This window comes from Ciona robusta, chromosome 4 (assembly GCF_009617815.1).
Source record: "Ciona robusta chromosome 4, ASM961781v2".
Classification (NCBI taxonomy): Eukaryota; Metazoa; Chordata; class Ascidiacea; order Phlebobranchia; family Cionidae; genus Ciona; species Ciona robusta.
Window position 1 is genome coordinate 5,083,999 of NC_143238.1, and position 26,313 is coordinate 5,110,311.

The 26,313-nt window shown below is 32.6% G+C and overlaps 3 protein-coding genes across 4 annotated transcripts; 1 reads left to right on the top strand and 2 right to left on the bottom strand.

The window, feature by feature from the left end:
- Positions 1-541: 541 nt before the first annotated feature.
- Positions 542-4,296, top strand: LOC149736964 (stabilizer of axonemal microtubules 3-like). Its single transcript, XM_089877172.1, has 5 exons — positions 542-805; positions 1,146-1,346; positions 2,508-2,797; positions 3,128-3,339; positions 3,947-4,296. The coding sequence occupies exons 1-5, from the start codon at positions 680-682 to the stop codon at positions 4,135-4,137; spliced, it is 1,020 nt and encodes a 339-aa protein (XP_089733298.1). The 5' UTR covers positions 542-679; the 3' UTR covers positions 4,138-4,296.
- Positions 4,178-16,828, bottom strand: LOC149736965 (uncharacterized). The gene is made up of 35 exons (XM_089877158.1): positions 16,658-16,828; positions 16,306-16,388; positions 16,038-16,099; positions 15,692-15,759; positions 15,454-15,529; positions 15,010-15,178; positions 14,843-14,903; positions 14,491-14,574; positions 14,138-14,220; positions 13,688-13,778; positions 13,418-13,473; positions 13,028-13,171; positions 12,686-12,734; positions 12,544-12,614; positions 11,945-12,353; positions 11,601-11,670; positions 11,451-11,546; positions 11,027-11,120; positions 10,559-10,671; positions 10,155-10,242; positions 9,874-9,966; positions 9,593-9,673; positions 9,448-9,531; positions 9,155-9,253; positions 8,883-8,920; positions 8,286-8,382; positions 7,881-7,936; positions 7,578-7,733; positions 7,023-7,109; positions 6,663-6,743; positions 6,095-6,205; positions 5,789-5,899; positions 5,382-5,519; positions 4,938-5,122; positions 4,178-4,585 (listed from the first exon to the last, which is right to left on the bottom strand). The coding sequence occupies exons 1-35, from the start codon at positions 16,700-16,702 to the stop codon at positions 4,376-4,378; spliced, it is 3,639 nt and encodes a 1,212-aa protein (XP_089733284.1). The 5' UTR covers positions 16,703-16,828; the 3' UTR covers positions 4,178-4,375.
- Positions 16,829-17,464: 636 nt separating this feature from the next.
- Positions 17,465-26,063, bottom strand: LOC149736966 (uncharacterized). Of its 2 annotated transcripts, XM_089876505.1 has the most exons (20): positions 25,934-26,063; positions 25,700-25,836; positions 25,117-25,374; positions 24,723-24,902; positions 24,350-24,410; positions 24,144-24,196; positions 23,716-23,877; positions 22,269-22,314; positions 22,036-22,080; positions 21,920-21,961; positions 21,504-21,560; positions 21,117-21,261; positions 20,653-20,757; positions 20,331-20,464; positions 19,380-19,507; positions 19,114-19,167; positions 18,614-18,985; positions 18,247-18,410; positions 17,862-18,046; positions 17,465-17,726 (listed from the first exon to the last, which is right to left on the bottom strand). In XM_089876505.1, exons 2-20 carry the CDS (start codon positions 25,770-25,772, stop codon positions 17,639-17,641), a joined length of 2,352 nt encoding a protein of 783 aa, XP_089732631.1. In that variant the 5' UTR covers positions 25,773-25,836; positions 25,934-26,063; the 3' UTR covers positions 17,465-17,638. The 2 variants fall into 2 exon arrangements, with proteins under 2 accessions (XP_089732631.1, XP_089732630.1); XM_089876504.1 differs by having other exon boundaries at positions 25,700-26,056.
- Between the last annotated feature and the right edge of the window lie 250 nt (positions 26,064-26,313).

Consider the following 26,313-nt stretch of genomic DNA (forward strand, 5'->3'; position numbering starts at 1 on the left):
CTGTATTGGTAACACTACATATATATGAAGTCCTTTAGGTATGTTTAATAAGCATCTAATATTCATTCCTCGATCAGGGGAGAGTTCCCGCCGCAACAAAAGAACAAATCAAACGTTGTCTGGTTTTCGCCAGTCTTGGCTCGTTTGCAGTGTTTCGACAACATTGTTGACTTTAAAAATTAAAATTGGATTGCACGAACTTTAATTCATCTATTTAGATAAAAATGCGGATTTTAACAATTTAGTTTTTGAACACTTTCTGTGCTAACTGTATTTATGTAATTTATCTGCTCTCCAGATTTAAAAGTTTCTGATTTTATGTTCGGAAACACTGAGCCAAGACATTTCTTCCCGATTTCATCACTAATAAACTACTACTAAATATGGATATATTCACAAATAAAATGCATTTTTTTAATTTCGAACTTCCTTTTGTAAACCAGATGTGTTGAAATATATATAAAACATAAGAGCATTTCGACGTTAATGCTTATGAGCAATGAACCATAACCATATCACGTGATAATGTTGACATTTCCGTTGCTAATGGCTACCAAAACAGCGTTTCTTTTATTTCCCGCGTTCTGAATAAGCAATCAGCTATTATTTGTACAAAACGAAGCCAAACCGCTCTTGTCAAGAATAAAATTTTTGCCTAATCATTTATACTTAATTTAAAATGGAGCTGCGCCACGGTCACGGAGAAGTGGGATCCGATTTTAATCGACATGACTTAAATCTTACCAGCACGGGAAGAGGACATTATTATTCAAAGGGTTATTACTTTCCACCGTCCAATTTTCAAGTAAGTACATGGGGTAAGGTAGAAAACTTCTAATCTGTAGACGCAACTTTTATCCTTCTTTCAATATTAATTTCAAAAAAATTTTCAACATTCTTCATATTTGACACAACCCTTAAAAGTAATCGTAGTCTGGAAGCCCCATTTATATGTTTTAACATATTTATATTGTATTGCAGGTATGTGATGTATAATTTAATTACAGCTTTAAAAATAGTCACATGCCAGAAATGCCAAGCAATTAAGTAGCCTGCTCATTTTTCTTAATTTTGATTCATGTTTGCTTGCGTTTGTTCGTTACTATTTTAAATATAACACAACAATCACTACAATATCATTTCAGAGAACAATCAATGATGAGTTGCCTCCCCCACTCACAGCACAGGACAAAGTAACCCCCAATGACCAAGTTATAAACCACTATGATACTACCACAGGTACCACACACAACTTTAAACATATAGGGGGTGTGTTGGCCCACCCAAGCTACAAGAAATCACCAGGTTCATGGAAAGTTCATTACGTCAAAGACAATGTGGAGAAGGTAAAGCGATGGGCAAGCTATCCCACAAAGTAAAGTGTTGTGCCTGAAATTACCACAAGATAAAAGTTGGTTTTGTCATGATCATGCTGTTTTTATTGTTTTATGTTATTTATTGTACTTTCTTCTTCTTGTATCAATTATGTTTCAAGCTGTAGCCAGAATGTCAGTTTAAGAAAATTGAACTTTCAAATATAAGTTATGCAGAATTATTGTTAAGGAAGATAAAATATAAGTGCCATGTTATAGAAAATGACAAACAGTAAAATCTTCGCAGAAAGCGATAATACAGACTATAATGGTTTAGCTAGAACTTTAAAATTAAACAGAATAAATGCATATAGAAATCCAAGATGAAGCAGGAGAAAAATTGTGACCAGGAAGAGAAAAATGAGACTGATGCATAAAAATAAAATTGCACAGTTGTCACAATAGCTAAAGCTATAATTTAAAATATAGTTATACAGGTCTATTACGCACAGAATATTCAGATCAGAACTTTGGTAGATTTTTGTATATAGGTGTTTAGTACATGATAGGCTACCTACTACTATCCAGGACATAGGCTACCTACTACTATCCAGAAACAAAATTTCCCTTTGGGTAATTTATTATCTTTAGCTTGATTATGACATCATAAAACATAGTGTATTGTAAATGAAACAATCGACTATTGAGAAAAAAGGTTGAAAGTTTAAGTTGGTAGTTATATTGAAGAACCATGTTGACCAACCGCACAAGGAGAAACCAGCATGTAAGGTTATTTATATCAGTGTTTTAAAAGTTTTAGTTGCTGTCATCTATTTGTTAAACCAGTCTATATATATTTACTAAATTTTTCCTTTTAAATTTTTATTTTTTAAGAAGGATATTTTGTACCAGTATTTTTATTTAGGATAAACTTCAGTGTAGCCAATACTTGTTATAATAACTTTGGCATAAAGGTGTCAAAATATATCCCAGTTTTATATAAATAGTAGACTTTCTGTATTGTTATTATGTATCAAAAGAACAATAGATGGTAGGCTGTATGAACAATACAGTTTATATTTATACAGAATGTTATTCTGTCTTTATTTAACCTGATATGTCTCTTCCAACAACAACAAAGTAAAAAAACGTAACACAGCAAAATTTAATAAAAAGCACTTTCCTACCTTACAGTTGAAAGTTAGAGAATGGAGGCGACCGCTTACCATGGGGTTTCAATCTTCAGAAATGAAAGCAAAATACACTGGAGACCGTGGTTTATCTCTTGACACCAATTTCAAAGCTGGACCTCAACCTTTTAACTTGTCCCAACACCATAAAAGTGGTCCTTCCCAGAAAGTGATAGCAAGCACACAAAACAAAGCCATGTCTGCAAAACCTTTTTTTATTCGTGATAAAGGAACACTCAGTTTGAATGATATGTATTTCAGCTCCGCGCAGAAAGCATACCGGTCATTTAAGAGGTAATTCCAAATTATAATACATTTATGAATTCTAAAAGTAGATTCTAAGATTTGTGCAAATTATAATATATTATCTACAAATTACTTCAGCAACATTACCCTCTTCTGAATAAAACAATTTCCTAACTGAAAAAGTATCTTGTCATGAAAATGTAGCGTATTTAAACTTGTGTGGCGAGGCAACGGCATTTGTTACAACATAGGTGTTCTGTTTCATACACCTCATGCCTGTTTACGAGTTACCACGAATGTCATTTCGTAGGTGATTATATAATTTTGTGTCCACGGCATCCATGCTCACATGAAAGCAATAACTTACTTTCAATACAGAGAGGAACTGTTGGATTACCCCAAAAAAGACGCCCCAACATACTGGGAGTGTGAGGAATACCCCAAAGCTTGGGGACATGGGTCAAAATTAAACCCCCTACCCAAAGATTCAGTTCCACGAGAGCGCCCACCACTGCGAGACCCAACCTGGTTCCCATCAGCTTCAAAAATTCCACGACTTCCCAAACCAATGGTTCCAGTGCCACACCAAGGTAAAAATTTAATCTGTTTGAATCCGACCTGATTCCTTACTAAATATTGGTATTTTCCAATAAATGAATATAACGTATTTATTCTCGCACGGCAACAATAGTCGTTATAATATAGCTGTATCAAACACCTTGTGCCCCCTTACACACAAGTAACTATGGGGCTGACAATTTAAACAACCAGCTTTTTATTTGCAAAATCACGTGATAAAAATATTAGAAAAGCAAGGCTGCTCTACTGATGGAATATTTGATCATTGATACATATGCATCATTTAAATTTACAATTCTGTTTTATATAATTCCCTTTAATTATTACTGAGCAACTATTGTCACAACACTTAACTGTAGAACAAAACTTTCCAATGAGTTATGTAAAAATGGCCCTTTGCTACACGTTATCTTACTTCAACAAATGATGCTTTGTAAACCTTCTGTTATTATAGTTAACAATGACATTATCGCAACTAAATTTTCTTCTTTTACTTCAGGTTTAAACAGACTTTTGTAATACTCTGTAAATTTACTTTTTCATATAATATAGCTTTTTGTGAATCTTTTATAATTTCACTTAACATTATCGCAACTAAATTTTACACTTTTACTTCAGGTTTAAACACATTGGTGGCAGAATCATACAAGAAACCATCTGATGTTAAAGTCAAAGAAATTTTCTCGTGTCCAGTAAACACGCCATGGGTGATTGCAAAACCAGGTTCAAAAGAGATTATGTCCGTCCCGAAAATGTACAAGACAGAGTACATGACGTATGGGGGACAGCGACCGGTAACTGTCACGTAACTGCTACTTTGTGGGGATTAAGAAGAAATTTCAGGCTCAATTTTTGAAACTGTGTTGTATTGTATCTGGTAAAACAACTAACTTTTCGGGCATCATTAAAACAAGCTTTTATGACTTTAAACGAAAATAAACAAGAGTAAAATATAAAAAAACAAAAAATGTGACACTAAAATTCATTTTTGTACATGGCAGCAAAAATATGTGTGTGTCAATTTGTAAAAACATTTCAATACAAAAATCACTGGTTGGTAGCAACACTATCATTTAACTGTCCAAGTGGGTGGCAGTTTTTATAAAGGGAGTAATGCAGAACTGCTTCTTCTACTGGACTTACATTGGTTATACTATACTCGTTCTTTGGAGGGATGTAGAAATAAGCACCACGTGTGACAACTACTTCTCTGCCACCAAAAGCTACTTCAATAGTGCCAGATAATACGACGCAAGACTGAAAAAAAAGATTTTGCCTTCATATAACATATATAATGAAAATTTGTAAACTTAAAAGCAGGGCCTGTTTATAAGCATTACAACTATCTAGATCAAAGACTTGGCACTGTGACTTGCATTTTAATGAAAGGACACCGGGTTCAATACTCAATACTAATAACAAAAGGTGCATCAGTTAGCGGATATTGCTCCAACCCAGTGGCCCATAATGGGTTGTAACACCCTATGTCTTGGGGCAAAAGGTCAAATCTGGTCTAAATCGCAGGTCATCGACAAGAATCTCATCCACATATAATAGAAAACCCTAACACCCCTTACAAAAATGTATTTGAAATTATAAAAAAACTTACAAGTGTGTTGAGTTTCATTCTTGACAACTCTTTCCGCTCCCCAGGCATTATAACCATGGACCCCATTGAAAAACCTTGGTTTGAGATTCCTTTACTGTGTTTGATTGGATCATTGTCTTGCCATGGCTCACCATTTCCATTGAAATAAATTTCATTTTCCGGGAGATGAAAAAATTCTTTGGTGCCTGGATGTAAATATTGGTTATAATCTTATTTACACTATTTATTTAACTAGTTTGCTTTTAATATAAAAAACAAAGTTTTTTGCTATCATTTTTTTTATAATATCAGATTTTTTTATCCTTCCATTTTTGCTATCATATATCCATTTTTGCTATCATATAGCTATCAATAATAAACAACCGAAACTGTTAAAAATGCTAACACCAAATAAAAATCATAAAAACTACAAAACCTAACAATAAAGTTCCCTATATTACTTACCCAAAGTTACGATTTTCTTTTTGACAACAATATCGATACTACTGTTGTTTATATCAAGGGCGGATGTTGTTGTTGTTTGTAACTGATTTGTTGAATTGTAAGTATTGTTGGGTTGTGATGTAAGCTTACTCTCATCATCTAAGAAATAATTATATATTTAACCACTTTTACAGATTAGAACTCTAATTCTCTTACTTCTGCTACCAGGCATAATGTAAATAATCTTATAGTGGTTCATCTGGTATGAAATGTAGTAGATCTCAGACATTCCCTGATAAAGCCATGCCTGATGGCAGACAAGATGTCGGAAATACACTACATTTTATATCAGATGAGCTACTAAAAGGATATTTTAAAGTTTAATAAATGATTTATTCTATTATATTGTTTACATGAAGTAAACTTACCAATATTTTTGTTTTTATTTTTCTGTACTCTTTTACTTTTCCTATGAGATGTTTCGCCTGTTTCATTAACCCTTGCATTTTGCTCTGGTAATTCCGGTTCTGTTTGTGGTTCTAAACAACAAAATAAAGTGAAATGCAATAAATGTACAATATCTTATGTAGGTAGGTGTAAAGTTAGGAGTGCTCGGGGTGACGTGTCTTCCCACTCTTTCCAACATGGACGACATTATAGTTTAGAACAACAAATGAAAGCCACATTTGATCCTGATGTTAGGTGTATATGAACAAGCAGAGTAAAAGTCTTACCAATAGTTTTCTTTTTTCTTCCCCTTTTGCTTGGTATTTTTTTGTGAGATGTTTCACTTACATGATCCACCTTTGTATTCTGCTGTGGAATTTCAGGTTCTATTTGCCGCTCTGAACGATATATTAAACATGAATGAAAAGTCAACAGAACTACCAACTTAGTCAATGAGTGTAGGGGTGATGGGCAACTCTGCCTAAAATCTAAGTTCTCATGGCATGCTTTGGTCTACGACCCTACCCATATAAAATAGAAATATGTGTATGCAACGTTGGGTCAAAATGCAAATTTAGCCTAATTCCCAGGTCCTTTGCGGGCTTCGCCATGAGACCTCAAGTATATAGAATATACGTATGTTACCATTGAATCGCTTGTTTTATATTATAATTTTTTAAAAAGGAAGATTATCATTCACTTTGTTGGTACATGTAACTAAATATTTAGGGTAATGGAACAATCCTGGCCTAAATCCTAGGACATTGTATGACATGCAGTGGGACCTGACCCACATAGAGTAGAAATTGTATGCCATGCAGTGGGACCTGACCCACATAGAGTAGAAATATTCACCATGTTCAGTTGTATGTTCTGCTTGTTCCACCACATCATCATAATTATCAACAGATGCAACATTTTCATTTTCACTTTCTTCTATATTAGAAAAATTATATTAGAATATTTTAACTAGATAGAATACAAGATTACCGTTTCCAACCAGACATTTTAAAACGGAATTAACTCTTATACAAATTTTGATTTTTTGTTGGTATGCCACTATAAGTATACAACATTAACCCTAATTAAAATGTCAAGGTTACCATATATAAAGTACCCAGTCGTCTCAGCGTTAATGTATGTAGTTAATGTTTAAATACCACATACACTGTGACCTTAAATATTAAAAAATAAGTTAACAAAAGTAAAACTTGCCACTCAAATAAGATAATACATGAGATTTGTTTCTTTTCTTTAATGTTTGTAAATCCTCTGGTTCTGAAACTTCATTGTTTTCCATTCCTGTTAAAAGTTTAATATTTTATCAGACATTAAATTACTTGAATATTGTACATGGCCCTGTTTCATTAGCGTTAGTGTTTTTTGTTACATTAGCAATGAAGCCATTATGTCACAATCTCCACTATTACTAATACTATTTAAATTAATACCACGTTGTATATTGCACAAAATGTTACAAATTGCAATCACTTTTAGTATGTTTACAGTTGTTGTGAAAAGCAATGTGTATATATTTCCTTCTCCTAATACCCTTTTGCAATGACTCTGTTGTTTCCTTTGTCTAGTATGATAAATAAGCTTTACAATACACTGAACTTCTTTATGCATTATCCTTTAGAATTAACGTTTACGAAATGGATGAATCGCAACTCAGTGCTAAATCCCAGGTCCACTGGCATGCCTCATTATAGGATCTCACCCATATAATACTGTACACAGTTAGAAATATAATACTTAAAAACAGCTTACTGTGTGAAGAAATAAGTGGCACATTTTGATCTTGCAATTTTGGGCGGCCTCTTTTAGCTTTTGCTGTGGTTTTGTTTTTTTTCAGCGGTTTTTGTTTAGTAAGTTTAGCAGGTATGACGGCTGGAGCTAAAATCGAAGCATTTTTCCAAATTTTAACTGAAAAAAATAAATAAATATACAGTAAAAAAGTGCTGGTTTCAAAATTAAAAAATTGCTGATTTTCCGAAATGTAAAAAATTGTCATCAAAAAAAGTTGATTTAAAAACAATAAATATAACATTATGTTGTGATAATCCCACTTACCCATATTCGCCTTTACTGAGTCTTCTATTTCTACTGATATAGGTTCATTATTATCTCTGGAGAAAATATTGGTTTGTGAGTGTTTAGATGCGATTAGTTTAACGATTTTGGCAAACATACATTAATATTTTAAAGCCAGTTTTTTTAGTCTGGTGCGGAACATCATATTTTAAAACACTCATGTTTACCTAATTTATGCAACACCGAAAGTTTTTTACAAACAACGCAACACAGTTCACTAGAGCCTGTTTTTCATGTGCCAACAAGCTCTACTGTGATGTTCCACAACACACAATTCCTTTAGGAAATTATGTTACAGCATAATTTTTAACACTGCATAGCTTATAAAAGTTCTGAAACATCAATATACAAATAATACAAATATAAAACAAGACTCCAAGTTACCCATAAACTATATGTTCCCATGGATCCAGCGGTCGGGTTCGAACACGTTTACTTCGTCTTAAACCTTCATCTGCCACCGACACAATGTCTGGCACAACTGGTAATGTAGAACGAGTTAAAATCAATACAACGTTATATATAGTAGGGTGGGCGAAGATGGGACACCTTTAGCACATAATATCCAGATATCCTGATGGTGTTTTAAACAATCAACAACGGTCTATGAGAGCTATGAGGAAATAGTTTCATATTTCTTTGAATGTTCTTTGTTTACTACTAAATGGGACGAGGAAATAGAGTTAAAAAGTGTCCCATCTTTCCCCATCCTACTGTATAATAAATCAAAAGCAAATATGACATATACAGGCAAACTTTAAGCTATGTACTAATAAGTTATTTTAGTTTTTTTTTAACAAAGCCACATTACAAAAAAAGGCTTGTTATATAGACACAATAAATGTCTGGCACAACTGTGTAACATTACATGATATTGAACGAATTACATAAAGAGTACTTCGTATAAAAGTAGTTCTATATCAACTTATCAAGTGATACGCCAACATAGAGTAACAAATATTAAAATAAAATTTAACTTACTTAGTTCAACTGGGTAGGGGTTAAACAAATTCTGTGTTCTGTCAAAGTAAAATGAATTAGAGGTAATAATATCCAAAAACACTTTTTGTTATAAAGTTTTACATATACAAACTTATCACTGAATAAAATTCAGTCCTGTTTTAAAATCAGTGAAGATGGTTTTAGTTTTTAGACATGAGAAATAAAGACAACTGTATTATAAATGAGCTGTAATGGTCGTATTAAAAAACACAAGATACAAATTTACTTTTTAGTGAAAAAATGAAACTTACTTATTATGAGACTTGTTATATTTGCCACGATTCTTCTTTTCACCTCTTGGTTTTGGCTTGTTTTCTTTATTTTGAGACGAAGTATTTTTGGAACCAGATCTATCAAGAAGAAAATGACATAATTACCACAGTTTAATAAAAGATTGTACCACCAGGCAATCTAGAAGCTTCTCTATAGAAAGTTTTATTTAGCTGAAATCAGTCTTGTAGCTGAACAGAAGCTACTGATGAAAATTGAATTAGGCAGTTTTTTTAAATGGGATTAGTATTACTTATCAGACACCCGAACTTACTTGGCTTTTTTAACTTTTTGTTTCACATACGTTTTTCTTGGTGATTCAACGGTTTTATCCGCTTCTGTTTCTTGATGGTTGGAACTAAATTAAAAAAAAAAAAAAATTCAATGTCTAAAGAATATAATTATAAAACAAAACAAACCGATTTTGTTTTTTCTTTTGATATTTCCGTTTTTGTTTAACAGGAGAGTGAGTAATCGTGTCGTCTGTGTCATCTTCCCCCCTGTATAATCATAAATATATATAGAGGTACAGAGGGGTAAGATAGATACCCTTTTAACAGTAATGAGCAATACCTCCTTATTAACATGACCCTAAACAAACCAATCACAAGAACTGACAGCAAATAACGCTGATCAAACTTTTACTCTAAATTCAATTCTCTATTACATAAATACAAATACCACGTTCATAGTTAAATACCCAGTGTGGCGATTTCTTGACGAAGATCGAATTGATTTTTTCTTTTCTGGTGATTTGGTTTTCTCATTCGATTTATCTCTTTGGTTGGAATTGCTGAATTAAAAATTAACAAATAAAAATATTACATCCTTTACTTTGTTTTAACTCTTACTTTCATTCATATAAAAGGACAATGAAAAAAAGGGTTAGAAAAATGTAATTCTTTAGCTCTGCTTGTTCTAAGAAACAGCGTATCACCCTAATAATATGCCTGATAAAGAACATTTACCAAAACTACTTACTTAGTAAGTTCAACACTGATTGGATCAACTCTCTCTGAATAACTATCGTCATCAAAGTTTGAAACTGACGATTCCTCATTCTCTATATCTGTGAGGGAGATAAGATAATGTTAAGATTATTTATGGAGTCGTGGCACATTATTAAGCCACGGCACAGTGGTTGTAGCCACGGTCCGGTGATTAGAGCCGTAGGTGCCAAACCTGTGGCTGTTAGTAATATCAGATAATTTTTAGGTAAACAGATTTTCTGTTAAAAGAATTAATTTTGCAGTACCAATGTTTTGTTTACCCCTAGACATTATCATGGTTTATATCCTTTTTACATATTTTGCCCAGAAGAGTTAAATTAATAGTTCAGATACATGTTCATGACAAAAGTTAGTATTTATGTTAAAATTCCTCACCAATTTCATCAGCTTCAGGAGGCGAGGGTTCCGGGGGAATTATATTTCTATGTTTCTTAGCACGACGGGGGGTAGAAGCAGGAGGGCCCATCATTGCTTTGCCAATGTTTATCCTAAGAATTAACAATTTATATAAGGATATACTGCATTGAAAAAAAAAAACAATATTCGTCATTTTAATTTTTTTATTCAATTTTCCACTCAAAATGTAAGTAGTATCAGAATTAAGAACAATGTCAAATTGTAAAGTCATTCTGGATAATGCTGTTTTGTAATTATAGTTGGCAATGTAATGTTTTATTTATATCATACAAATATATATTTGTAAATTTGTGATTCATTGTAATTTCTTCTATATTTCTAATCTATATGGGCGAGGCTAAGGGTTTAGGTAAGATTTGGCCTATTAACCCAATACCTTGATGCATCATTATTGATAAAGGTTAATTTTTTTTATCACCAACTCACATGTCATTAGGATTCATGATAGAAGATTGATCAACATGAGGAAAGACAGCATGATGGATTGTTTCCGTTACATCTTCGGTGAGATCTGATTGAACTACACAAGAATAATATATTAAATACAATATAATGCAATGGTAAAAAATCATTGTTTTTTGGGACAAAAGGTTCTATTGTGTATTGGTTGTCTTCATGTGGCATAGGGGTGACATGGGTGTCAAACATTAGAAAGCTCATTGATTATAGTAGTGAATGCAAGATACTTTGACACTGCTCCTCTCTTTAACAAGAAAAAAAAACATTTTTAGGTAAAAACTGAAGTGTTAAAACAGTCATACCTGTTTCTAAAACTTTCGGCAACCATAAAGTTATACATCCGGATATCTAGATTTACTCATACAAAATACATATGATCAAACAAATATACCAAGATCACTGGATATTCTTTGTTCTGGAGCAAGGGGTACAGTTTCTGCACCAACAGTTTCCAAATTCTCGTTTTTCTTTTTCTTTGGAGGACGTCCTATAGTTGCAACAATTAGAATATGAACTGTTCATAAATAATACGGCAAATTACCTTGTTTTCTTTTGGTTTTAGTTGGTTTGGACGGCAAGTGAACATTATTTTCCTCTACCCCTCCAGATTCCTAAGTTAAATTGAGTTAATGACACAACAATACATTACTTCTGTATTAATAAAAAAATAATAATTGTTTAAGACTTTGTTGTCATTGATACATTATCACAACAGGAATATTTTTATACCAAATAAAACTTTTAAAAATTATATGTTATTTGACAGAATAGGCAACGCAGTTACTTTATCGAAAATTCATGGGGTAATCTCAAATCTTGTCTATATGCCAGGTCCTTAAAAAAGACCTTAGCCACATAAAATATGATAATTTAAAAACAACTTACTGTGTTTAACCATTCCTTTAGTTGGCTTGCATTGGAAGTTTGAGTTTTATTCTGTACCTTCTTGGTTGAAATTCGGCGTAATTTTGATGGAGAAACTCCTTCAGTATTAACTACTTCATTTTCAACATCATTTAAATTAGAAAACCTTTTCCTACGTTTGCCGATAGATTTTTTTGCTGTTCTGTTTGACTTGGAAACTTTTTTTAATGAATTTTGTTCCGGCAACACTGATATATTTTTGTCTGGTAACACTGTAAGGTGTTCTGTGTATGTTACAGGTTCTTCAGGGGTTGGGGTACGATCCAAATCAAGATCAGAGTCATTTTCTGGTAGATTTGTTGCAGATTGAACAGTATGATTGATAATAGGTGAAGTATTCACACCAGGGATTTCATCAGAAACTTGATTGCTAAAAAATACAATTTTTATTTGTTTGCACAAACCTAACAAGTCAATAAATTTAAGTATGACGTTATAAAAATCCTGTTTCACTTTTAGTTCATTTGAAATAAAAGTTAGCTGGTATAAATTATAAAGTATATTACACACCCTGAAAAAAAACAACACTCAATACATATGTACAATTACGTAAAACAAACCTTTTTTCAAGACTTTGTTTGTGCTTTGTAGTATCCATCCGATTAACTTTATTTACTTTTGAATTGTTTATCTGGTAAGAGTTGTTGTGTCAGGTGGCTGCAACAACTAAATATCTAATATCATATCAACATATAAACATACCGATTTTCTTGCTGTGTTTCTGCGCTTTTTCTTTTGAGTTTGATCATTCCTATAATAAAGTAAATATTTAATTTTTATAAATATTTTATTATTTCAGTTGTCAGTTAAATCCTTAAACACAGAATATGCTAGACAAACAGCTTAAAAATGTTTGTTAAAAATAAAAAAAATAAATTAAACAAAGAATGATTGAACAGAAAAATAAACGAATAAACGTAACCTATTTTTGCAGGGCAAAAACAGTGATTACAATACACAAATTATGCACTAGAAAATATAAGTATACTAAACATTAAGGTATTAATATTTAACATCTAAAGTGAAAGAACATTTTAAACTTACACTTTAGTATTGTCTGATGGTTGTTGTTCTACATTGCTGTTTGGAATCATATCATGTTCTTCATTGGCAATGTTGAGACTAGTTTCCCTTTGAAGAGGTATCTCAGTGACTCTTGTGTGCTTCTTAGGGGACTGTAATTTAGATCTGCAAAAAAGTTAGAAACATTTTTTTGAACCTAAATAAAAAAATTATCTGATAGTGATATTGTAGCAGTTTTCACTTTGTATTTTTTCCAGAATCCTAATAGTAGACGAGTAAATGTATGTAATTCAAAATTCAGTAACTGCAACAGAAAAGAAACAAAACTTTGTTGCATTTTATTAAAATTTGTTTATGTTATTGAAGGCAGAAACAATTTAATTATACCATCATCCATTATTATTAACTTACCTGAAAACTTGTTTATCACCAGAAGATGTTTTGTTTGCATCTTTAGTGGAAGTTTTCTATGAATGAAACATGTCATAATGAGGTATTATGTTTTATTATTTTTTTAAAACATCGCAGTTTATTGTGAAAACACAACTAACCTATACCTTATCGCAAAATCAAAGTTTTTATATGAAAACAATAATTTAGAGGGGCAAGCTTATAGTTTAGTAATAATAATGTCTTTTTAATTATAAGGTAAAGACATATATATAATTGCGTGACACTCACCAAACTTTTTCGTTGGGAAATTTTCTTTTTTACAGTCGAAGGTCTTTTTGCTGGAGAAGTTGTCTTTTGTTTCGTTGCTTTTTTGGAAAGTCTGAACATAAAGAATATTGTTAGTATACCATTGGTGTCAAATATAAGTAGCTGTATTTTCCATTCATTCAAAGAATGTAAATCCAAAAAATAAGAAAGCCATGATATTTGTTTAAGGCAATATAATCTTTTACAATAGCTTGATATTTAACATTAATATCTACAGCCTACATAGCAGCCATTCCTACAGCAAACAATATGCACAACAAGTACAAGTTCAAGGTCAGAAATTGTGCATTAAACAAGGTCCTTTGTTTCAAGTTTAGGGTGGCAGAATATGCACGCAGGGTAAGTAAGATGTATAACACCTCCCCGCATGTTAAATGCTTTGCATCTAATGTTTATACACAAACTACTAACCTGGATGTCTCAGTTAAATCTTCCACCACAAACTGAGAATCAAATGAATTATATGATCCATCATCTGATACATCCATGTTGGTCTGTTACATACAACGAATAAATGTAATGCTGTAACATTTTAATATATATAAAGCAGAGCATAACACATATTGAAACTAGTAACCTTTAATGAGGTAATGGTCTAACTCTGAACTAAATTCACAAGTCCGCAAAGGTAACCAAAGGAGCTCAAAAATATATAGTAGGAAAACAGTTTATATCTGTATAGCAACAAATTAAAAAAAAACTTTGTTTAAACATACTTTGGTTTTAATTACACAAACACAATTAGGACTTTTGTTATTACTTACTTGTGGGATATTATTTATAGTTGATGACTTATTGCGTTTTGAATTATCTTCAAATAATCCATGTATTGATGCAGAAGTAACATTCTGTATGTGAATAAAATGTATTTGAATTAACCAAAACACCTGTTGTGACATATTTGGCACGTTACAATTTAAGACAGGTCTAGGAATTTAAAAATGCTGTAAGTTGAGCTGCTACAAAGCTTCCCTAAGGAAATAGGTTGCATTCAGTGTTGTCATATTTAATTAACTATAAACTGCCTTGCCAACCAAATGTGCTCTTATTTTATATATATACATCAATACATATATATATATCTATAGTTGATTGGTCATAGTTGTTTATAAGTACCTTGGTGGGTTGATTTGGCACAGGTGTTCGAGTCCATTTCATTCTTTCAGAAAACGTAAGTCTAAAAATAAGTGTATGAAATTTTTTCCAAATGTTAACCTACAGAGCCGTTTTCATTATTAAAAAATAAAATCCGCCTTCTCAACTAAAAGTAATAGAATAGTTACCTTTTATTAATTTTTGCTTTATTTAACTCAGTTTCGTTGACAGTTTGACTCGAAGGAATTGAAGTAAAACTTCCATCTTGTGTCCCGTCTTTAGTGAGTTGGAATTGCGACATTGGTTCTATTACTGTGGTGCATAACTCTGTCGGTGGTGGGGCAAAAGATTCGATCCCTAAGATAAAATGAGGGTTTATTTTCATATTACTGATTAATTGTAAGGTCCTATAGGCTGTAATCCTTAGCTAGCAAAAAATTGCATGTTAGTCTCCTATCTTCAGTAGGATAATTAAGACCACAAATAATGAGGTAAAATGGAATGTATGTGTAAGGACCCAGAAAGTGGTGCTTCAGAAAGGCCACAAACTTTTTGTTTGCTAAGCATTAGAGACCAAGGGACTTTTTCCACTGTGAATTAACTAGAAATATGAAAATATAGCTAATCAATACCTGGGGTGGAATTTTCAGAAACAAAACTGGCTTGAGGTACAATATCATTCACAACAGAACTCTTCTCAGCAACTTCCTAAATTAGGAAATAATCATTATAATATTGGGTCCCTGGTGTAAGAAGAACGGCAAAAGGGAAAATTGATTCAAATTTAAAAATTTTTTTATTCAAATTTAAAAATTATGAATACAATATCATATCCATATTAAAATTATAATTCATTTTAATTAAACCTACCACTTCCATCCCAGTTCCACTAATCCCAGAATCTGTTGTTTCTCTTGGTTCGTCATATTCACTACTGGCTGAATATATGGTTGAGTTTTAGTTCATGTGCATTGCAATATAGTCATTATAAATGATTGGAAACTATGTGACGTATTCACAAGCAATGATCATAACATTATAATTGCAAGTTGCAACCAAGAATTTTAGTTCCATTTTACTGCTCAGTAAGCATTTTTAATGTGGCACTGGTAATATAGTTTTTCACTAAAGTTCTTTGACAATGATTTGGCTTATAAACATGAAAAAATCAAAGTGTGATTTATAGGCATACACAAGTACAACTACATAATAGTACCTGGTGAAGATACGAACAGGTTGTAAACATCATCAGTAATTTTAATAGGTTTTCCAGTTCGTCTAAGAAATATAATAGTTGAAAGTTTTGTAGGGATTAAAATTTGTAATTAGTTTTGCCATATATTCATAATAATCTAGCGCCAAATAAATTATCTCAGTCAAATTTGCGCAAAACAAATAATTTTAAATATTCTCTATGTAAAATGAAACTTTTAAATCCCGGTTATACATATTGCATAATCTTTACATCATATAAAACAACTTACTTTCCAATGTTATTGTCTTTTAAGTGTAAGAAGTAATTAGAAAACTGTTTCTTTTCTTGGTTGGTTAGTGCGTTAGATACAACCTGTAAAAAAGCAACTTTAACACCACTACTCAGATCTTTAATGTTCTTAAATATTTCTAAGCAAGACATAATTTTTAAGTTAAACCACGAATTTAAAATGCAGGTATGTGACGAGTTTACATAACATGTGGTCACTCAAACATTGATTGCATATTTGCTTTGCAGCAATGTCCTAAAGTACTTGGCAATCACAAAATACAGGTAAAACATACACGGGATATCATACGATGTAAATTAATTATCAATAGATTTAAAAATACTTATATTACCCTTTTGCGAAGATTCTGAATTCGTTCGTCGTAATTGTCGTCCATTTTCGGCGATTGTAAATAAATAAGCGTATAAAGCAATTATTGCACCAATCGCAATATCCTTTACTTAACAACAATTAGTCAAAAATCTTGTTAAACAAACATTTTTAGCATTACAGTAATCGTAAACAATAAAAACAAACATAAACAAAACAAAAAACGCAAAACAAATTATTGAAATTAAAGAGACTTGAAAAAAAGCGCGCAATAGAAAACTGATCTATAATTACAGAAATTTTAAACCAGATGTGACCTAGGTACTATGGTTAAACCGAAAACTTGTTTAGCTCTGCAAACAATTGAGCACATGAAATACTATTTAATCTTTGTTTATATTTATAATTTATATGCTAATCACACGGCGCAAAAAACATATAAACAATGTAACAGCAGGAATCTTTTGTTGACTCCACAGACCTTGCAGCACAGATGAGAAAGGCCACTCGTAAACTCGTTATAACGAGTTATATAACGTTATATAACGAGTTTACGAGTGGCCTCTCTCATCTGTGCTTGCAGTTAACGTTCCACCATAGTACTATGGTTCCACGACTTCCCCGATACGTAACTATCGTTCTTAATAAGCCAGTGCAACCAGAGTCGTAGAAACACCTATGGCTCTAGGGCTCTTGAGTAGAATGACCCAGAAACTCACGGGCACTTTCTAGTGTTTCTACACTTTTATTTTGTTTTATTAAAATTCTGACTTCACTTTAAAAAAAAAATTCTTGTAATTGCCAAAAAACATCCAAATACCACTCCTAATTGGAAATTCATTAATTTTATTCATGCAACTCCAAAGAGTGCTACAAAAAAGCGCTGATACGATGAAGTAAACAGCACATATCATTTTATTACACTCTTAACTTTATTTGTCAAGGAATGGCAGTACAGCTAAGAGGGAACAAGAAAAAAAGTAGAAAAATGATGCTTTTAAAATCAAGTTATGCGCTGCTTTCTTTGCTTTACTCTCTTTTTCCAATCATCTCCAATTGGTTGAAAATTTGCATTTGATGCTGCTTTTCCACTGAAAACATGAACATAAAATTCAACAGTTTGTTTTTTTTAAGAAGCACACAACATTACAAATGGATTTACAGTCTATTTTTCATTACTAGAGAACAAATTATCAAATTTCTGTCAAAGTATTAAACTGGCTAACCTCTTAAATTGCTCTCTCCTCCACTCAACAATCTTTTTCTTTACATCAACCTCTCGATCCAAGTCCTCCTCACTCTCCTTGATCAACCTTTTCTCTTCCTCTTCTATTTCCATCTTTGCTTTTTGCCACTTTGCCACCATACCTACCATTTGTTTGGGAGGTTTCTTTGTTGATGTTTTCTTTACCTGCAACAATATGTTAAACTTATTGTTTTTATTTCAAAACAAACAAGATAGAGTAATAAATATTTTTATAGTAAAGTGGTTTTTAAACAGGCTTCCGTGATTGCATGAAAACTTAAAATTATTTTTTAGATACTGTACATTTTTGTTTTATTCAAATGCATTTATCAAATAAGACTAATTTTTAGGTATTTGCTAATTACCTTTTTAGTTTTCTTGATTTTATCTAGAACCCCTACTGTGGGTCCGACAACACTTAACGTAGGTGGTTTAGCTACTGATGTGAAGACAGCTTTTACTGGCGCACTCGCTACCACTGCTTTGTAATCCACTGGTCCACGCTGTACTTCGGTTACAGGCTGGTGTTCTGTAAAGATTAATAATTTTGTTTATTTAATGCTGACATTAACGAGCACCAACTTTTAATAACCAGATAGCAGTTCTAAGCGGTGGAGAACATCACTTTTTTGTTTTTCATAATGGCTGTTAGCTGATATGTTGACATGGGCAAACTTTTTAAATGCAGGAGAGGCAGGGATAAATAGACTAGTTAGACAAAATAACACAAACCTATGGTTGATTTTTCAGCTGGTTCATCTGTATCACTGATCTCCATCTCGATCCCATCATCCGCGATCTCTCCTTCCTCTGGAGGATCGGATGGTGGGGGAGGAGGTGGATTATCATCTCCTGGAGGAGGGGGGAGGGGTGGTTTATCTGATACAGGAGGCCTTGGTGCCGCATCTTCATTTGAGGGTCCGGGAGAATTGCTTTGCATAGGAGATGCATAAGCGTCATTGACCATGTATGGGTAATGCATTCTGTATTGGTTTTGCATTGCTGCCCAGTATGAATAGTTCTGCATGTTGTAACCAGGTTGTTGTTGAAATGATTGGTTGTCCAAGCTCTTATCGGTGGCAACTGTTGCACTGGAAGTTTTTTCTAAACCAAACACACCAGTATAAATAGAATATAGTACAAGCCAACTTACTTGTACAATAAAAGGGGGCATGCTTTCTTTGCCTAAATACATAACCCACATTAAATAAAGTAGCAAAGTTTTGAACTACCTGTAGAATTAGAAGTTTTGTTTGATGAAGAACTGGATTCTTCATTCTTTGAAGCTGTGGAGATGATAGAAATGGTTTAACTTATCACTACCAGCAACTGCATCATTTTATATGGCCACTAACTTTGGAAAAGTACAAATGTTAAAAATCTCATTACAGAATTCCAGCTTAATGTTTAAAAACAGTGATCACACATTACAGAATGCTGGCTAAATGTTTAAAAACAGTGATCAGAATATTTTCATATATTTCCATCTTATACTTACAGGTATCTGAGACTGTATTCTCATCTTTATTCATCATTGCCTTAAGTTTTTCAAACTTCTCCATTTCTGGGTACTCCCATTGTACTTTACCACTCTTCTTACTTTGGTAGTAATATCTCTTGTGCTGGCTGTTTACATGCGATGTAAAAGTAAAAGAATTTAAAAGGGATAAAGGCATCAGTGGACTTTGGTTACACAGAAATATAATACATGTAACTTTCACCTACCTTTACTCACTGCAATGTTTCTTAAACTTTGGAAGTTTCTCGTTCACTGCTACTCACAGCTTTACCAATATTTCCACACAGCAAAGGGAAAAGTTTTTGACAATTTTACATTTCAATATTTTTTTCGGGCAATTTTTAAATAAAACAGTGACTTCATGTTAACCAATACATTTTTGATGATACGCTACTTTTTGTCCAGCATGACCAAAATATTTGCACAGTAAAGTTGCTAAGTTGCACAAAACACAGTTCTTCTTATCAGTTTCAATGCAAACATGACAGCCCATGATTCAGTATGTATTGTACGATTTTGTACTTCAACATTTTGTAAAAAAATAAATAAATACATCTTAAACTCGCAAACTTGTTACCATTTTAATCGCTGCTGTTATATCATATACTTTTATAAAATAAAGATCGTTTAGTTATACTACTAACTATATTAAACCAAGCACCATCCCATTGCCTCATTCACTAAGAAGAGAAGATTTTTATAAAGAAACCAATTTTAATTTTAAACCAATAAATTACAGAATTAACAGAAATCTTCAGATTATTAAAATACTGTAAATGACGGTAAAGTACAAAAGAACATATAGGTATTTCAGTTTGTTTTATTTTATAACAGGTGAAAATATATTTAACTATATAAACATCAATCCAACATTCCAACAACAGGTAACAAAAAAGTTTGATATTTAATCCAAAGTTAATATGGCAATACCTGTCCCACTGGCATGTCCAGTCCTTGGGCATTGCATTTTGTTCATATTTCTGAAGCATGACCTCAGCTTCCTTTAGCCTAGTTAGTGTATACTCATCAGATAATTCACCAGACTTCCAATCAGCCAAACGCACCTGTTGTAAACATTTAATGTTATTAAATGCATGACATAACTTTAGGGTTTTGGCACTGCTGTTCAGAGTTAGGTATCTATACAAACAAGCAGGGTCAAAGTATATTGCAACCACCTTATTAATCAATAAAGTTCCTAATGTTTAAAAACTATGAGTGTGACTGTATTTTAACAATGTCAATCTTTTACCTCGATTTCAACAAGCAGCAGATGAAAATCCATGATGGCTGACTTGGAAATATCAAGAAACTCGAGCTTTTGCAGCAAAGTTGCTCCAACCAACCCAACAGAAGTCTGGAAAACAAATTAACAGGAATTAGCAAGAGAAGTGGCTATTAAAAGTGTTTTTTCATATTTTCTGCATCTGTCCTGTAAAATTACAAAAAGAAGTTTAAAATAGTGTGGAAATAACACTTGTACTTGAATAATACTTACTTCATACCCACACATACGTTACTGATCCTCTTTATTTATCCATCTTCAGCAACAGGACTGGAACTTGAGCGAAGGCTTCTCTCAGTTACGAATTTCAACAATTTTTGAATTAGGGTGTATTAAAACTCAGCAGCTTTGACAGTTAAGCATTTTTTGCGTGTTTGTTCAATGTATGTGCATAAAGAAGCAAAGAGAAAATGCCGTAACACTGTCACTACCTTCATTGTTTCGTTGTTTGCTGCTTGTTCGGTTTGTGTTGATGTGTGGATGGTAGGTTTAGTTGGAGCAGGTGAACTTGGATTTGTTTGACTTTCTGCATCTATGGTGGTGATTGCGGTCGTTGTGACATTATCCTCGGTTTGACTAAAATAACAAAATAAAAATGAAACTAGATATTAAAACTAGCAGTGGGCAAAAGTAAATTGAACTGGTCAGTCAAGTAAAATACTGTTTTCATGAAAATTGCTCAAATAATTTAGCAAAAAGTCATGGGTTAAAAAAGTTGTGGTCCAAATCTCAGGTTGAAGGGCGAACCATGCTGTAGGACTTCCCCAGCAATAAAATCAGTTCCATGGTTATTTTAATTTTTACTCTTATAATCTCACCTTTCTACTTCAAAAGAGTCATCACTGTAGCATTCCTCCATGGCTTCCAACACTTGCCTTTAAAATATGGTTAAAATAGTACAATAAAACATATACACATACATTACATGTATAATAATTAGCAAACTGCCTATTAGCGAACTTCATATTGCACAGAACATATACAGTGCATCATACCAATTCTTGGATCAGTTAGACAATATACACAAAAATATGTTATATTTTAAAGTTCTATTCAGTAGTTACAGTTTTTATAAAATGGCTAAATTTTTGGGAAAAAAGTTTTGAAATGAGTCAGACCTTCAGTTGCCCCTTTTAATATTACGCTGGATTAGACAATATGAAATGAACCATAAAACTATTTATACATTGTATATGGAGGTTAGATTATTAAAAGTTGACATAATTCTACATACGGTTTAACAATTGGTTCCTTCTGTTCAACAACTTCTTTGACTCTAAAAATTAAGATAAAGTAAGATGGATGCCTCGTTTTGAGATTTACAAAATTTACAGGAAATCTTAAACTTACTTGATTTGATCTTCTTGTTCTTTTATCTCCGCCTCTTCAGTTGACCTGAAACACACAATGCAAGGTGTATAATATGTTGTTAATACATATCATTGTAATTGTACAAGCCTGGTTACATGTTATGTTACAAACTAACTAGTAGATTTAATGATCTCAAATTAATAATCAGAAGCACTTGTATTTGGAAACAACAAACAAGGTAGGATAATATTATAAACAAGCAAATACCGTACCTATCCATGTCTTCTTTATCTGACTTGGGACTTGAATTTGAAATACCTACAACAAAATCAAATTTCAATAACCCAGTTAAAACATTTTAAACGACACCACTGTGTAACGTTATTAAATTTTTCATGACTCACATTCCATTATTAATATAACAAAAAAGTAAAAGAGTATGTTACTGATTTAAATGTAACAATTTAAGTTATGCATAATGTCATGGGCGCCGTTTTATATGGTGCACACGAGGCCGGCCTACTCTGGATATTATGCAGACGGTGCAGCACCTGCTGCGTATAACTGCATTTTATTAATAAAACCCGTTTAAAATTAAAAAGAACTAGTCGTTTTAAGCCCGCAAATACCTAAAGAACTGTATATTCAAACGTACTGAGTTATTACGCCCTCGATTGGCGTAACAACGATCATTTTCCGTAATCTCAACCACGCGTCCACGCATAATGCTTTGTTACGACATAGTAGCGATTCACACGTTGATTATTTGCGTCATATTATTACGTGATGCGTCGATTATTGACGTCATAATACGGTTTGACGCGTTCATTATCAGCAATCCAAGAGAAAGCAAACTGAATAGTCTACGTTTACGGTGGAGATGGAGACTGTTTATTAAAACTTTAACGAAAAGTGAACATACGTTAGTTTTATACTTAAAACAGCTTGCTATGAGTATATGGCTAGCGCCTTTGCAAATACGGTTATACAAGGACTGTATTAAAATAAAACAAATAACACATACATTGGTCTATATTAAACACATTAAAGCTTTAACTTAACGGTTTAATCTTTTTGCGTGGCGGATGTCCTTGGATTTAATTAAGTACTTTAACAGCCATCTACAGACATAGGTGCTTGCTACATATTTTGGAACAAACTTTAGCTGCTCGTAAAATTAATACGTCATCGAAAGTAACGATTGACAGGCAAAGCCTATGTTGTGAATCGCCTAAAAACGACCTACAAACAGTTTAAATGATTTAAAAACCCCTCAAACACTAGATCTGTACAAAATTAAGACCTATGTAATAATCAACAGCATTGATGTTTCTTGAGGTATCATTAATATTCGTGTGCGTATCGTACGAACAACCTCCTTCAAAGAACGGCGAACGAGTTTGACTATGTGATTTTGCCAGTTTTATTACCACATGAACGATAGGCAGCAGCTTTGGCTTTAATAGTCGCCGTTATTGTTACTGCTGCCATGGAAAGTATAGCTTAATCGTGTTTTGGCGCGAGTGATAAAAAATCGCGTATACCGTATTTTCCTAATTTCTGCAAAATGAATGACGTCATCATAAACGTGGCCTCTTCTGCAATTTAAAAAAATCGGCGCCTATGCATAATGTGTAGCCCACTTAAAACCTAAACAAACCCCCACACTGACTCTGATACACCATTTATATTTAAATACATTAATATTAAACCACATACCATTTATAATGTTGTTTTCACTTAATGTTGGAATTTTGTCAACATCTGTTGATTCATTTGCATTGGTGTTCACTATCTCTTCTACTGTGTTGGGTGATTTACGTCGTTTGGTTGGTATTATGATGTCACTATCAGAATCTCTCTCTCGAACTCTACGCTGAGCTGTGATAAAGATAAACATCTTTTCAAGATCATATTTGTTTATTACACCTATTTCACACTTGTGTTGTTTTAAGTAATAATACATAAAAATAACAGGCACTTTTGCAGTCAGTATTTTAACATATAAATAAATATATGACGTATATACATATAATAATTGAAAAAGTCTATAAATCGAACAGTATGGGTGTTTGTTTATATTAAATATTTATTGTTGTTTTCGGGACTCTAATATTTAAATATAGCTGGTAATTATCAAAACTTACCATTAGATGTTGCCTCAACATGTGTAACTTCACCATCATTAGATACAGTGGTCCTATGTAAAACATATTCAATATAAGACAAAAGGAAATCCTGTTGCCAATGATGTAGGTAATGATTCAGTAAACACTTGTTGGTTAAATATACATTGGTAAAATGGTCAAAATAATAACAGGATGCTATACTACAATACAGTACACCCAGTTACCTGTTCTGTTGTTTATTTTCATCAATTTTGACCATTTCTTCATTTATTTCATTCATGAAACCTGAGGAAGGGTAAAAAAATAAACACAGACTGTATTTGCTTGTTTGGACTACGATAAATGTGGGGTAAATTTTACATAACATAAACTGTGCTAAAATTCATCTTCTCTATTTAGTCGGGTACTACAGTAAAAAAAAGCACACTTACATCAACACCACATGCTCAAAGTTGGCTCATGGCATTTGTGTCAATTCACAACACAAGAGGCAAACAATCCCCAGAATTTTTCACAATAAAAAATTTCAAAATTATGTTTTTGACACAAAATAGTGGACAAATTTAAAAAAACTACATGTAACAGCAACAACAATACCTGCAAACATATCATCCACACTTGGTTCCTTTGCCTTTACTTCTTTCACAACTTCCTTGGGTTGGATTTGAACTGCGATCTCTGGTGGTACAATCCATGTCACTTCGTTTGTTTCAGTGTTCCAGTAATACGGATGTTTCGTGTTTTCATCAAAACACTCACTCCATGGACCCCATTTAACTGGAGAAAAATTTGTTAGATGTAAGCTGGTGGAAAATATAAAATGGGTAAAACAAACAGGTTATAGGAAAACCTGAACTAAGCTATATGCTATGTTGTTGGTATTAAGCATTCTTTCCAACAAAAACAAGTACTTTTATCAAGGTTTAAATAAATCAATAAACTTGAATTCTGACACCATTAACATAGCATTATTACAATATCCAATTCTTACTTTTGGTTTTATCTATTTTTTTCTTATCTTCTCCATTTTGAGCTTTAGTAGTTTTACCATCTGTAGGGCTATCGACAGCAATATCATCAATTTCTTTCAGAAAATCTGCAACTTTGGTATCAAGAGAGCTTCTTGGAAGATGCTGATCTTCACTATCGGAAGAGCTTGTCCCCTCATCGCTGTCTCCTCCATAAGATCCAAGTAACCCCAACCCCGCCCCACCAGAGGTTTTGCTTTTTTGCTTCATTGACCTTGATCCTGAAGAAATGGTTGTAACATGTTAGCAGCCACAGGCTTTGAACTCACAACCTATGGGTTACAGGTGGCCTAACTACTGTGTCAAGGCGCCAGACACACCATACCATTAATTAAAATAAACAGTGAAAATTATAAAGGAATAACATATGACAATACTATGTCGGAAAACAGATCATTATCCTTAAATTTGATGGCAACTATTACTGACGACGCATATTTAGTAATGTAAAGTGTAACAGTTTATATATATACGCATGTAATGCATGCTACACACTATTTGCTATTAGGTTAGTTCAAGAGTAAGGTGAATAACTTATTTGCAAACCTAAATTGTCATCAGGTGTATTTCTGTTCAAATGTCCACTTCCAATTTGTAATTTAGGTTTTCTTCTACTCATGGCACTTGTTTATAATCCGCATATAAATTCTTGTCCAATGTTGGCGTATTATGCCAAACCGAGGCTGTGTCAAAGAAATAATGAAAAGCAAGTTAGTTAAAACACGATTACGGTAGATAATTTAAGAGTCACCCGAGCAAATAACGATAAACCTTTCTTACATTTTTCATTTTCAATATTCAAATTACCATTCATCAAATATGAAACGTCGTAAAACATTAAATTTAAGCTACAAGTTCTGATAAATTTAACATTATATAAGTTTATGGAAAAGTTACAACTATAAGTACAGTTCGAAGGTTAAATCATTCAATCGTTCGCTTGGTGGCGTAAAATCGATTTTTTCGTTTAAATTGGGGTTGCTTTGACGTTGTTACACGATTTATAAAACAAAAAAAAAACGTTTCTACTAAATGAAATAACTAGCATATTGAAGTATAGGTTAATTGATTATTCTTTGCCTAGAAAAACTATCGTGACTACACACATGCACAAAATACACGCTAAAAAAATAAATTTCGGCGATTGACAGCCATCAAAA